Raw genomic sequence first — 15307 nt, forward strand, 5'->3', positions numbered from 1 at the left:
ATAAATTCATATCACATTTTTATTGGCAGTCATCACTAACTTATTTATACGCATAAATTTACATATTTATTCCATAATGTATTTTTTCCATTAAATACACGTAGGGGTTATCAAAAAGTTAACTTTTTTCAATATGTAAATATATCTTTATTATACTCACATTAAGTTCAACAGTTGTCAGATGGCTGTCGCTACTAATAAAATTCTAAGATTTGATGTAGATTTATTTGTAAGTGTCTACTCAAAAATAACTGAATAATCGCAGATACCTAAATACAGTTGGAGCGGTGAAGGAACTGTCCTCCCATCGTCCGACAACGTAAACAAACGTTACAAAAATAATTTTTTTCGTAGTAATAGAATGAATGTAATTTGTATTCTACACTTGTAAGTAAATTAAACAATCACTTTCACTTTGTCACTTATTGTTCATTTATATGGTTTTCAATGTTTGATATATTGGTATGTCAAGGGTTTACTGCAGGGGAATCTTTGAAATATGAGAGACACTAGACAGGCTATGACCTATGTTCTAATTGTTCTTGATTTTTCAGCAAAGCTGTTATGGATATTCATGTGCCAGAGGTGACTGCGTAGTGGAATTTCCTGTTGCTTCTTCCAAACAACAGCAGTGGGATGGACTTTTCAGGTCAGGCAAATTGATGTCACTATTAAGGTACATTACTTGCATTTTCCAAAAAGGTTGTTTGAAAATTAACACATATGTTACTTAAACACTGGCCTATGTCAGGTCAGAAGAGTTACAAATTACTTCAAATGTTGTTTTAGGGATGAATAAAATATATATAAATTCCATTAATATTCTAGAATTTTACTCTATACCCATACATAGATGAATACAGTAAATTTTTTTCCCACTGGGGTATGAGCATATCTATATTATCAGTCAATCAGTTTCTTGCCCCAGGTGTGTCTTACAGGAAACCCATTGCTCCCAAGTACCCAGGTAACAGCACCTCTCTTTAGGGGTGGGGATGTCGTACTAGTATGGGGGCGGGCATGTTAATTGGGTCCGGGAGTAAAGTCTTCTTGCATTCCTGCTCTGTGGGGCACCGACAGGCACATCCAGTACAACAGACTCTTACCCTAGAGTATGTTATTACCCGGTATTGCACGTGGTATTGTACATATGATACTAGAAAAACTATAGAATCAAAAAATATATTTAAATTTAGGGAAAAAAATAAAGTACAAACCTTAAATGAATTAGTTCCCACCACATATTTTACTCTGTAATGTCTATATATGACAACCAGCATATTTCATGAGTTATGAAGAAAACCTTGTTTTTCATCACTAGCTGTAAAGAACTGATACCCAAAGCAAGTGATTTAATCATGAGTAGTGCTAGAATAATGCTACAAATTCTTGATTTGAACTTAAACAACTGTATCTTTAACTTAAAAAAAAAAAAAAAAAATGGAAGTAGTATCCATTAATTTCGGAGTGAAAATATGCAAATGTTATAGGCATTGGATGAATTCCAAATGATTCTGACACTGATAATCATAAACACCAATTTTCTAAGTTATCTCTTCCCATTTACTCTTTTTTCTCTGTCGAGTAACAGTCCCTAGGCTATTCTATTCTATACTGAGAGCTTTTTCCCCCTTATAAGGGAGGTAGCTAAATCAGAGGCACGTACCTATTCCCACCCATTCCACTCCCATCTCAACTCTTCATAGATGACAGGTCATCCCTGCATCCGCCACCTGCCCTGGGTCAAGCGCAACACAGCTAGACACAGTACATCCACAGCAAGGCCACTTCAATTAATAGGTGACCCACCCCCTCTCTGTCTCCTCATGCAGAAAAAGAGAAGATGGGGAGAAATCCCTTTGGGCTGCGTCAAAATATTTGCACATAAGCACCCCCTATCCCCCAGTCCTCCCTTCCTTGCATAACAGTATCATCCATACACACTCATTCTCCATTCATTACTACCTCTTGCCTGCTCCCTTTCTTCCTCAACAGACATTCCCCTCTTTCTCAGTGCCCCCTTCACCCCATCCATCCATCTCATCCTTGGTCGCCCCCTCAAGTTCACTTCCTCCACCTCTGCCTTCCGCACCTCTTTTACTAATCTTTCATCACTCATCCTTTCCATGTGTCCAAACCATCCCAATAATCTTTCATCCACTCTCCTCCTCACCTCCTCATTTCTCACTCTATCCAACCTTGTAACCCCTATCATATGTCACAGACATTTCATCTCAAACACATTTAAACTTTTCCTCTCTGCCTCTCTTAAATTCCAAGTCTCTGCTCCATACAATACTGTTGGCACAGTCACCCCTTCATACCTCGGTGGCACGGATGGTAGAGTCCCAGACTGTCAGTATGGTAGTACTGGCAGTACCTGGTTTGAATCCTGCCTAGGGCTGAAATTATTTCAGTATCACTGCACTTTGAGTCGTTACTCCAACTCTCTTGGGCAGGGAGTTGGGTGTGTGTGTGTGCGTGTAAGGTCATAGCATAACCCATAGATCGGTCATACGAGCTCTGAGCTCTCTTCTGGGAGGGAAATAGCTGTCGATCACAAGTCCAACACATGATTCAAAGACCAAGATGAATACAATCTCTTCTTTGCAGCCATTCCCAGTTGCCTATTTCTCATAACACTTTTTAATCCCCCAAGGCATTTACTTGCTATTCTCAGTCTATAATTTACCTCCACCTCCATTCCTCACTTTCCTGCCACATGTGACCCCAAATACCTAAAGCTATCCACTTCCTTCAGCCTCTCTCCTTATAGATTTACTCCCAATTCACTGCCATCCTTTACCCTTGTACATCTTATCACCTTGCTTTTACCCACATTTACCTTCAACTTTCTCCTATTGCATACCATCACAAACTCTGTCACAAACTCCCTTAATCCCTTCACTGACCCTCCTATAAGCACAGTGTTGTCAGCAAACAACAACTGGCTCACCTCCCACTTTTCTCTAATTTCTTTAACTTCTACAACACGATTCAAATCCTTGCGTGCAGCATCAAATGCCTAATGTATGATGCATCACACTATTAACATTATAAAATATACAGTCACTGCTGTATTACTCATTCCCTTTCACTCTGAGTAATAATAAACACAGAAAATATGATCAAACCAGTTCGCAGAATTCGGGGGTCACTCAGCTACAACTACAAAATAAATATAATCAAGACGCCAATGGCGGCATTCTTGTATACCCACTCATGCCTCACGATGCCTATGTAGGCATTATTGTATCCAAGAAGTTAACAATCTCCAGTCCCATACCCATTGCCTTCTTCCTTACCCTCTGCAGTTCCTAGATAATATAATGTTCCTTCCCTGAGTGACCTACGGGCTTTCTCTGTGGCCACATATGCTTACCTGGGAGCCATGGGTTTCCTGCACGAGAGGCCAGAACAACTGATTGATTGGTTTCCTGGTCCATCCCAATAACAAGTGGTAGACCAGGGGCCTTAGTCATGCCCCGACAGACCAATCACACAGCGTTCTCTTATGATCGGAGATCTGATTTGATTCACGAAGGATTACTGGTCACCGTTAACTAGTGCTATCCCTCCTTTGAGCTGCCCTCTTGTATTGCTCCTTTACCACCTTTGCAACTAGCACCTCTTGATAAGATATTGCACAGCCAAAATACTAAATCTGGTGGTAATTACTCCGATCTCATCCTACCGCTTATTTCAATATCCTCTCAGTCTAAGCACTGGGATGCTGAACTCCTCTGCACTTTTTAGGATATTTTTTTTATTGTCCCTTCCACATCTTGAGGGAAACTTGAGCGAACTTGAAGGGAAGATTGAGAATGAGGTGAAGGGAACCTCAAGTAATAAGGGGAATGTCTGTTGAGCAGAGAAGGGAGAAGGCAAAAGACAAATGTGAATGGAGAATAGTTGTGAATGGACTATAGATTGACATTGCCTAAAGGGATACCTCCTTGACACCTCTAATTTTGGATGAGGAGGCAAGGAGGAAGGGTTGCCACGTAAATGAGGCATCTGTCCCTGCTGATGTGCTGTGTCTTCCTGCATTGCTTCTGACCAGGGCAGTGGGTGGGAGACAGGAATGCCCCTTCATCCACAAGGAACTAAGGTGAAAGGAAAACAAATGGGTGATGGATTGGAGTGAGGTGCGTCAGGTTGGGTGCATACGCTGGCTGGCTCTCTCTCTTATAAGGGAGAAGAAACACCTAAGTATGTAGATAAATAGATCAACATATTTGTTGGAAAAGGAATCTGTGTTGAGCTTGATTTTATTGTATATATTTTGTTCTTTTCTTATTTTCTGGAGTAGTGGGATATATATATATATATATACTGTATATATATATATATATATATATATATATATATATATATATATATATATACTGTATATATATATATATATATATATATATATATATATATCAAGGGAGCAGATTCCCTTGTATGCATGCGTTATTAAAGTTGACAGCATTTAGGAGGTTGTTAATCTTATGGGTATTCTGTTTAGAAAGCTTGAGAATACCCATAAGAAGGTTAACAACCTCCTTAATGCTGTCAACTTGAATAACGCATGCATATATATTTTTTTTTTAAGTGTTTGTTGATGGGGATATGGGCTATGTGAAGACCAGTTTTTCGTTGGGTTGCTTCAGCTGGTTCAAGGGTAGGGGGTGGATTTAGTTTTGAGATATTGTTTTTTTTTCTCTCTCTGTCTCTCTTCTTCCGTCAATTGTATTTTTTCTTTTAAGTTTTCTTGTTTATTAGTTTTATGTCTCGAATTATTGTAGTTTTACTTTTTTGTTGTTCTTTTACATCTAGAGAGGATTAGGAGGGAAACAGAGAGAGTAATTGGGAAAGAGCAGTGGAAAAGAAGAAGTTTAGGAAATAAAATAATTGTAGTAAGACGTGATGATATGGTTTAACGTCACACACTCCCCCCTATCGGGAGGCTAAGACGGTGCCCCTCACGAAGGGCTTTGTAGTAAGACGTATATGTGAGGAACTTTTGGCAAAGGACAAGGATGTCTTTTTGGGCTGTCATTGATTTGGAGAAGGCATATGACTGGGAGACATTATGGAATATGTAAAGGATACGTGGGATAGGGGATTTGAATTTGGTGGAAGGAAATGGGAGGGCAAGTCATTTGTTTGTGGATGACCTTCCATTTGTAGCCAAGTTGGAAAATCGATGGAAGAGTTGATACAGTGAGTCCTCCTTATATCGTAATTCTTTATCCGGTAAATTCACAGTTACGGTATTTGGTAATTACTATCCTCAATTCGATTTGCGGTAAGAAAAATTCACAGATACGGTATCCGCTAGATATTTTGAAGAGGAAAGAGCAGGGAGAAGGTACATCTGCCATATCCTATTATTACATGTTATAATGGGTTCGGTATATGGTAATTTCAATTTGCGGTAAGGTTTTCAGGAATGCATATATACCGTATAACGAGGACTTACTGTAGTAGAGTTTGGGAGGGTATGTGAGGGAAGGAAACTGAAATTAAATGTGGATAAAAATGAGATGGTGAGATGTACAAGGAGTGATGGTGGTGGTGGGTTTAAGTTGAATTTAACCACTTCAGTATGACTCAAATTCTCACGTGCAGCATCGGCTGCCATATGTAACTTGCATCACACTACTGTCATTATAAAATATAAAGTCACTGCTGTATTACTTGTTCTCTTTTACTCTGAGTAATAATAAACACAGAAAACATGATCAGACCAGTTCACAGAATCTGGAGGTAACTCATGTACAATGACAAAAAGAATATATTATCAAGATGCCGATGCTGGCATCCTTGTGTACCAACTCGTGCCTCATGACACCCATGTAGGCATCATTGTACCGAAGTGGTTAAAGGTTGGAGGAAGTGGAGAGCTTTAAGTAGTTTGGATCACATGTAGCAGGAAATGGAGGAGGGGAAGTAGAGGAGAATTTTAGGTGAAAAGGGAAACAAGTAAATGTCTATGGAGTGACTTTGTTCATGATACTGTATGAAGTAAAGACATAGAACATGAGTGAGGCAGAGAGGAATACTAAACATTTTTGAGATGAAGTGTTTAAGCATTTGGTGGGAGATTATGAGGAATAGAATGAGAAATGTGGAGGTGAGTAGGGAACAGGTGCTGGAAAGAAAGCAAAGAATGTTAAGAATGAGTGAAGAAAGATTATATATAAAAAAAAAAAAGCCGAAGGGGATAGAGCGAACAAGAGATGAAGACCAAGAATGAGACAGAGATGGGATGAAGGGGGCGCTGGATACAAGAGGAATGTCTGCTGAGCAAAGAAGAGAGAGTGCAAAAGAAAAGAGTGAGTGGACAGTGGTTAAAGAGTAATTCAAATACTTTGCCTGGAATGTATAGCACAGTACTTATGATAATTTATTTTGTACAGTATCCTCGGATATTGTGGCAGAATTGTTGGAAGTGGCCATCAACAATATCTTATACACTCGAGAAATTTATCCACCTGCTGTTTTTCAACGTCGCCGTAAATATAATATTCCTGTTCAGGTTAGTATGTATGTATTTCAGGGCTTGTGATGTATTACTGTTCTCTATATCATGAATTAAAGACATAAGATTGGACTCAGTATATCTTACTAAGCACATAGCCAATTTCCATGTTTGCATTGATAGTATACTGTATTGGATCTGGTCTCAAGTTTCTTGTCAGCAAAAGTTGTAAAATCTCTTCACATGTGCTCACTAAAATTGGAGAGAAAATTGGCCCCATTCCTCTCATTCCCTCCCCTCCTGTCTCCCTCTTTCTCCCCTCTCCCTTGCATATAAATGTATAGCACAAGAATAATGAATATACTTATTTTGACACAAATGTACAAACATTTAGCAACTTTGTTGATATATAATAGTTTGAACTTTTATATTTTTATAAAAAAAAAAGAAAAAAAAAAAAAAAAATTTCACCTTCCTTCCTTCCCTCTCCCTCCTCCCTTTCCCTTCCTATTTGGGCCAAAGAAATTACTTTCTCTAAAGGATAACTGGGCAACTTTTGCGATGGAAATTGGACATTGCCACGTAGTATGAATAGGTAACCTAGATTTAAATTAGTCACTCAGATTTTTTTTTTTTTTTTCATACAGATGTGCATACATCCTGCCTTATCTTCTTACATTAGTGACTGCATTGCTTCCATAAAACCAATCCTAGAGAAAGGGGAGGTGGAGAAAGTGGTGGTATCCATTTTGTCATCCGAGGGCAAACCAGTGGAAAATTTTGTATTTGAAATTGTTCAACATGCTACACGACCTCAGGACATAAAGTATGTGAAACTACTCACCTGTTTGTAAACACGTTTTGTATTGGTATCATAAGGGGAACATATATTACACTTGTGTTGTCGATGCAATAGTAGATTTATTATACGGAGAACGTCCACAATCTGTTCAACCTCTGGATACAATAGTTTGTTTATTTTACAGAAAAGACCCACAGCTTGTTAAACTGGAGGAGTCTTTAAGGGCGTTTTGTTTAAAGATGAGCATCAGCGATTCATTGTTGCAGCCCTTACCTTGTGGTTGTACCTTTGCCATTCAGTTGCATGTCCCGGAGCGCACACAACGTGCAATGACCTTAGATGAGGACAATCAGGTTAGGCAAAACAAAAATTATAATAGTGCATATAGTTTTCTGTGATAAAGTTGGTTCTCACTCTCCATACTTTGGAATATAAATTGACTACCATTTGATACACAATACACACATACAACACTTTCATGGCTCTCCGACCCCTCTCCACAATGATGGACATCAGAAATGTGGTAGATCAGTGTTAATATGTGTGCTAGCACCTAATCAGTATGGTGAAGTTGATTACACTGATGTCAGGCTTCATTCACAACCACAACTATTCCAACATAACAAAAACTTCACATGCATTTCTTATGCATATATATACCAAAGGCTTTTCCCCCCCTTACAAGGGAGGTAGCCAAAAAACAAAGGCATAAAAACCATTCCCACCCATTCCATCCCCAACATACTCCACTCCCCTCCACCCTCTTTCTTCCCTCTTATCTTGGCACCTTCATGCACTTCTCATATACATACATATACCAAAGGCTTCCCCCTACATGGGGGGGTAGCCAAAAAAGAAAAAGGCATAGAAACCACTCCCACTCATTCTCTTTCCCATATATTCCACTCCCCTCCACCCTCCTCCCTCACACTTCTCACCATACATAAAACCTTACCAGGCCAGATTAAGCCACTGTGGTGAGATACAGAAGCTGCATTGTCTGTCAGGGGATAGGCTGGTCCTGTAGTGGGCCATTAAGACTGAACTATACTTACATGTACATATCAAAAGGCTGTTTACTTCCATACAAGGGGGTGGCCAAGTCAAAGCATACACCCATCCAAAACTTGTTCATTGCCCGCTCCCATCGTAACACCTCATGGACGAAAGGTCATCCTTTCCCTGCACCCAGAGCTGGGTGGGTTCCTAGGTGTGTTCCCCAGTGCGTTCCGCTTTAGTTTAGCCACAGTTAGCACTCCCAAACTATTAAAGCTTAAGAGACAGGTTCATACCAAAATAAAAGTCTGGTATGCCACATACCCAAAGAAAAATTTTGTAGGCACATCCAAAAGGTAGGTCACGTACTATACCGGCACCTATATTGCTTTAATAGTTTGTAAGCGCTAACTGTGGCCAAACTAAAGCGGAATGCACTGAGTAACGTGCCCAGCTCTGCTTGCACCAGGCAACATGGGTTAGAGGCAATGCAACAAGACCATGTTATACTTTACCCAAGTGCCTTATCAGCTTTCATTTCATACAATGCTCCTTATATTTCCTTTTTCTACAACCCTATATTTTTTCTCTCCCATCATAGTTATTTTCCTGCCATTTCCTACTACCACAATGAAAACCTTCCTCTCCAAATCTACACTCAGTAACTCCCTGCAATACTATACCTATCTTTCCTTTACTGCCTTCCCTTCTATCACCATCAGTACCATTTCCGTCTTTGAATCTACCTGTCTCCACCTCCATCTTTTGACTTCCTTCCAAAACATCCTCGGAAGAGTGTGGAGATGAGTCGGATAGGTTTCTATTGTCAGAAAAAGGCGACGTAAGGTGGCGGCACACTAGGTACTACTCACCAGCATGCTAGTTGTTTTTGCTACTTCGTTTGAGTAGAAACAACTTCAGTTATGATGCTTTGTTTTTGAAACTTCCAAATGTCAAATTACTCTTGTGTCATATAACATGAAGCTGAATAACGAAGTAAGAGAAGTTAAACCTAGAATACGAATGTTAGACACATTGTTGCGATGTTCTTATGGAAGCCTAGAATATTGTAACTAAAGGAGTTTCTACTCAAACAAAGTAGCATGCAAGATGGACAGTCAAGTTGCCCGTCTCCAAAACCCATGAACCTCCACACACATCTACATGCAGGTCTGAGGGGCTAACACTTAGTCTCTGGACGGGGCTCAGGATCTCTGTATATCAACTGTATTTTTTACATTTTTTGACACATGGGGAGCTGATAGCTGGTAATAGTTTCCTTTCCCTAACATTTTCAGTTGATGGGATGGAATCAAATGCACACTGATAAAACACAGACAACAGTCTAAAGCAGCGTTTCTCAACCTTTTACCCTTGCGTAACCTTTAAAATAAAATGCATGTCTTAAGGAACCCCTATGCAAAAAAACAAAAAAAACATGTACCATATTTTTCTCATTTTATTTTCATCATAATAATAGGTTAGATAGGATGTTGTCTATATTACATTATTACAATAACCTTTTGCGGAACCTTAGAGTTCCGCAGAACCCTGGTTGAGAAACGCTGGTCTAAAGTATCTTCCCAGAGAGATCTGTGGGTGGTTCTGAGAACCGTTGCTGGACCCTGCAAGGCTGTGGATTTTCCATATAGTGAAACTCAAGGCAACAGTTGATTGAACTGGTGTGGTCACATGCTAGTGAAGCAAATATGATTATATAAGTGAAATATGACAGAATATTCTACATATAGTTCTAGCATATTTAGTTTCATCTTTTGCAGAATTTTCCATGGGTAGAAGCTGAGAAAGAACAGACGGAGGTGAAGAATCCTCACATTGTTCCTTTGAAGAGTTTATGCACCAGTATGTGTAAAATGCAACTCTATGTAGAAGAAAGCGAAGAAAAATCATAGATTTAAGTCACAACAACTGCTTCCATTTCAATCAATGTGCCACAGTGGTGATTTGTATTTGTGTGCTTTAGTGAGAGTGAGTATTAACGGGAAGTATTCTCTCTTCAATCATCGGCAGTATAATACTCATGGTTCACTTCTTATGGGGTATTACTTCATAAATTTTATACCATCAGTACTTACAAGGGGATTTTAGCAACACCCCTATTAATTAGAGTTGAATAGTAGTCTTGTATGATTAAAGACTAATCATTACTCATAAAAAATACTAATCACGTTTAACTTATACTATTCTTCCATTTTTCAACCCTGCTTAAATCTCCATTTTCCTACGACTATGATTCCTCGTCTTCAGTACAATAGTGTCCCCAAAGATAAAAAGAGTTCTTTATTGGTAATGAGATGCAAATACTCATGATTCTTACTTTTTGCTACTCTGAACCCTTGATAACTTTATGCATACAGGTGCTTGGCCATTTTTAGTTATCCAAATCTCCGAGTTATACAGTTTCCAAGATAGTTTGTATAGCTGGACACAATTTGATAACATTTGGAGGTACACGTATTTATTCTAGAATTAAGAATATTCTGTTACATGCAACATATTAAAAAAAAAAAACACAAAATGATGCAGCTTTATAGTCAAAGGTCTTCAGCAAAACAAGAAACGGAGCACTGCAAGTCTACTCTGGTAACGTTAACACGAGACACAGGGTTTTGTTTGTACGTACTATCGAACCTCGCCCTACACTCGGTGGAGCAGTTGGTAGAGTCTCATACTGTCAGTATGGGGGTGCCAGCGGTACTTGGTTCGAATCCTGCCCAGGGCTGAAATTATTTCAGTATCGCTGCGCTTCGAGTCGTTACTCCAACTCTTGTGGGCGGGGAGTTGGGGGTGTGTGTGCGTGTAAGCCGTAAGGTCATAGCATTACCCATAGATCGGTCATACAAGTTCTGAGCTCTCTTCCGGGAGGAAAATAGCTGTCGATCCTGAGTCCAACACGTGATCCAAAGACCAAGGTGAAACCAAGGTGAAACTACTTCACCGTGCGAGAAATTTAATGATTTAACGATTAGTTAAGATATCCCAACATTTGCTGAACATGACCACGAGTCACAATAACACAATTTAAATAACCTGCCGAACCGTGTTGTGTCCCAGTGTCTGGAGAGAGTCTGGGAACCTAACCGTACATACTAAAAAGCCTTTTCAGGAAGAGGATGGCAAAATCAAAGCATATGCCCAATTTTCACCCAACCTACAACCACCCAAAACCCATTCATTACCCCTCACAGTATAGCACCCCCATACCCCACAAAAGCACTTTGGTCAAATTTAGTACAGCAGGACACAGTGCTTCCTCGACAGAGCCCAACAGCCAGAGCTAGTTTAGTCACATCACTATTATTTGGCTGTATGCCTTCCCAAGCTCCGCCACTACCTATTTCAACCTTTCCTCCGACTCAGCCACAAAAACTGTGTAATCTGTAAACAAAACCTTTCACTTCCACAAACACTCACCAGCTGCATAGGACCTTTACGTTTACCACCCACACCACCCTATCCACATACAATAGCCGCCATAAATTTGGACGTGATTATGCCGACATCAATACTTATGCCACAAATTGGAAGCCCCTCGACCTCAATATCCCGAGCGAGCCAGATATTTTTTTGTCTGCCTGGCAGCAAGACCAGGGTTGGCTGCCACCAGGGCATGCAGTGTTACTAGGCTCAGTGCTGTTTGAGATTCGACGGGGGGAGGATTAAATTTCTGAAGCTCTGTGCTCTGCCTTCGATTTTACATAAATTCTCAGTGTTTTGGCATCTGTGTTGCCGGCTATGGGTAGTGGATGTGAAATTGAATGTGACAAGATTGCTGTTAAAGTGGCCCTCTTTAAGGCAGGGCATTCTGTGAAGGAAATCTCCGAAAATACAGGAGTTACTGTGTGTTCAGTGCAGTGCTGGTTGTTACGTTTCAAGAATGATGGGGCCGTCACTACCTACCCCATGTGTAGTGTATAAATTGTTTCATTAATGTCTGCATATGTATCAACCTTTATCCTTTTTTTTCTGGGTCCTACAGAGTTAGGACATGATATCAAATGCCATGACTAATATTGATGCAGTCTATAACCTAGTTAATTTCACGAAGATTCAGTCAATTTGGGCTTCATATCCTTTCTGTCCAGTTTGAAATGTTCTTGGTGCACTACAACAGTGTAAATAATAGCTCCAATACAAGAGAGCATACAATCTCCTCTTAGCATCCATTCCCAAATGTCTACTTCTCATTACACTTTTTAATCCCCCCAAGGCACTTACTGGTACTTGCTTCTCTCAAGTCTACATTCTACCTCCACCTCCACTCCTCCCTTTCCTGCCATGTTCGCCCCCAAATATCTAAAGCAATCCACTTCTTCCAGTCTCTCTCCCTTGATACTCGCTTCCAATTTGCTGCCATCCTCTCCCCTTGTACATCTCATCACCTTACTTTTACCCACATTTATTTTCAAATTCCTTGATTTGCACAACAAATACTACATGATATTATAATGGCAAATCCGTTTCAGTGGGCCCCCAGTTACCTGTGGGCTGTAAGCCAATGGACTACTATACCTATTGGTAAATCTGACTGTACCACTACTCTCAACAGAAACGGCAGGATTGACTTGGTAGTTAGTTGTTGACATCCTGATTTTTTTTCTCTTTTTTTCTTTCTTTGTGCCTGCTTATTTAGATCTGATCCTGAGAGTTAACATGCTAAGCTATCTCACAGTACAAGTTACTGAATGCAGAGTTATCAAGGGTTTAATGTACTGTAATGCTTAGAGGAACTTCCTCCAATATTGTGTTCTCACTAGAGGAAGCATCAAGTCTATGATCTTGATGTTTTATTTATGTAATCAATACAAGTACCTGTCTTGCTGTATATAAGGGAAAGGAATTGCCAAATGTAAGATAAGCATTACTTTAGTCTTTGCCAACGAATAATTAGGTTTGTGACCTCTTGAAGAATTGCCGCTTAACCATCCAGTTAAATTCCAAGCGTCATAGTTGTCGTATTAAGTCAGTGATGCTACTTTACTTATGTACAATGGTGAAATAATCCACTGTTGCTTATAAACAAACTGTATTCAGATATTATGTGTGACAAAGCTAAAGATACTATACTATATATTTTTTCAGTGATTATTTTTTTTCCAGCTTCTTCCTCTTCTTTAAAATTTATAGGACGCTGAACCCTTTAGAATAATTTTCTTTCAGTAATTGATTGTTGAAAACCTAATAGTTGTTTTGTTGAAGTAGACATAAACTGATGTACATTTTCCTTGTTATATACTAAATATGCTGCCATCCTGTTCCTATGTTGTAAAAGGTAACAGAATGGGGGAGTTAGGGGACTGGGAATCCCCCATTTCTGTATTTTTCTCCTGTGAAAAATCGAGGCCTTCTTTGACTTGGTCACCCCCTTTACAAGGAGGAAAGGGCCAATGGTATATACAAATATATACTGTACATTGTTCTGTTACTTAAAGGTTTTGTGGAGGTCTTACTGCCGACGTGTCGTAGCCGTAAAGCAGTGGGAGTTTAAATGCAGATGTCCCTTTATATTGTTCATTTCTCTGTTATATATAAGCCAGGATGTTTTACAGTTATTCCCACATTGTTAGTAATCTCATATTATCCTTTACAAGATTCCTCATAGACCCTCCTCAGGCATATGTCGGTTTTAACGAGTGCTTTGTCAAGGTTCATTTAGAACTATTTTGTGGCCCAACATTATCCAGTTTCTCGTCCACTAAAGCAGTTTTTTGAAACCTTTCATGAGCCATTACCTTGTTCTTTCTGTGCTCCATAATTTCATATCTTTACATTGCTAAAAACTCTGAAAATGGCAAACTTAAAAAAAAAGATGTATAACATCAGATGAACATATTGTTATGCTCTTGTGAGTAAAAAAATTTAAACTTGCTGGTGTGAATTGAAGTTGTATGTTGTATGTGATCTGTTAATGGTAAAGAAAAGAAGGAACCAAAATTGGGTACTTGCAAGCTGTGGCCTTTCAGTGATGCTCTCTATCCAACAAAGGGGAAGGAAGGACAAAAGCAGAATTGAAGTTGAGAAAGAGACACACGAGATGAGACAAGAAGTTTTATCATTATGTTTAGCTGTGACCTTGTAAGAGGAATTAGGAAATTAGTCCCAGCTTCCTGCATCATTTGGTTTTAGAAATTAAATCTGCTCATATGTTTTGGTTGGCAGCTATACATATATAGCAATCTGTCATACAGTATAGGAAATGAAAATATGTTTTGGTACAGGTGTGTATATATATATATATATATATATATATATGTCAATGGCAATTGAAAAAAAAAATACCAGAAGGGTTTTGATATATATGTTAACAAGTAACAAATATATTGTCTACAGTGTAACCTACTCAAAGTCTGGGATAAAGATCGATTATCTGACTAGCTAGTCATCAGTTCATGCCTTCTTGCGAGCCAGGATCTGTCTTCCTCTCATTATGTGTACCATATTTTTAGTATATGTTTGTTTCATCCAGTTTACTTCAGTGATGAGTTTAATGAAAAATTATACTTTAATAGTACATGTGGCTACCTAGATTTTTTTTCTTTCTCCAGAAGCCAATACATAACTCAGGTGGTGATATGATTACACTGGAAACATATAACTTTAAGAATGCATTCAGTTGATGGCATGTCAGTTACATTTTTTCATTATTTATATTATATTTACTTGGACTCTTGTTTGATGAGGTTCAGACAGTTTGCCTCAATTTGTACCATGATCATTTGGCTCTGTGCCCTGTTCATTTGACACTTGAGAACAGTGAGTTGATGAGTTCCTGTTTGGGTGACTGTAAGTTACTATGTTCACAGCAGAAATTTGTAATCAGGTCATGTTTGAAGATGATTGCTGATAGTTTGGACAGAGTAAACACTATTTGAGGATGAAGCCTTTATTGAAATTTTCACTCGTAGATTTTTCAAGTACTTGAAAAAGCTCCAGCACGGGAGAAATTGTATATTCATTAAAGGCTTAATATTCAAATAGTGTTTACTCTAATTGGGTCATCTTGAACATCGTCCATA

General features: G+C 39.0%; 1 protein-coding gene across 1 annotated transcript; it reads left to right on the forward strand.

The window, feature by feature from the left end:
* The first annotated feature begins 167 nt into the window (after positions 1–167).
* Positions 168–14244, forward strand: PolZ2 (DNA polymerase zeta subunit 2). The gene is made up of 6 exons (XM_076177638.1): positions 168–387; positions 555–649; positions 6411–6529; positions 7120–7298; positions 7459–7627; positions 10052–14244. The coding sequence occupies exons 2-6, from the start codon at positions 637–639 to the stop codon at positions 10181–10183; spliced, it is 612 nt and encodes a 203-aa protein (XP_076033753.1). The 5' UTR covers positions 168–387; positions 555–636; the 3' UTR covers positions 10184–14244.
* The last annotated feature ends 1063 nt before the right edge of the window (positions 14245–15307 follow it).

Source organism: Oratosquilla oratoria, chromosome 40, assembly GCF_046742065.1.
Source record: "Oratosquilla oratoria isolate Oo_2021 chromosome 40, ASM4674206v1, whole genome shotgun sequence".
Classification (NCBI taxonomy): Eukaryota; Metazoa; Arthropoda; class Malacostraca; order Stomatopoda; family Squillidae; genus Oratosquilla; species Oratosquilla oratoria.

What these genes read in the sequence shown, in the direction of transcription:
- PolZ2 (XM_076177638.1), top strand. An exon ending in AATATAATATTCCTGTTCAG is followed by an intron (nt 6,530 to 7,119) that starts GTTAGTATGTAT and finishes TTTTTCATACAG; the next exon opens with ATGTGCATACATCCTGCCTT. An exon ending in ACACGACCTCAGGACATAAA is followed by an intron (nt 7,299 to 7,458) that starts GTATGTGAAACT and finishes TTTATTTTACAG; the next exon opens with AAAAGACCCACAGCTTGTTA.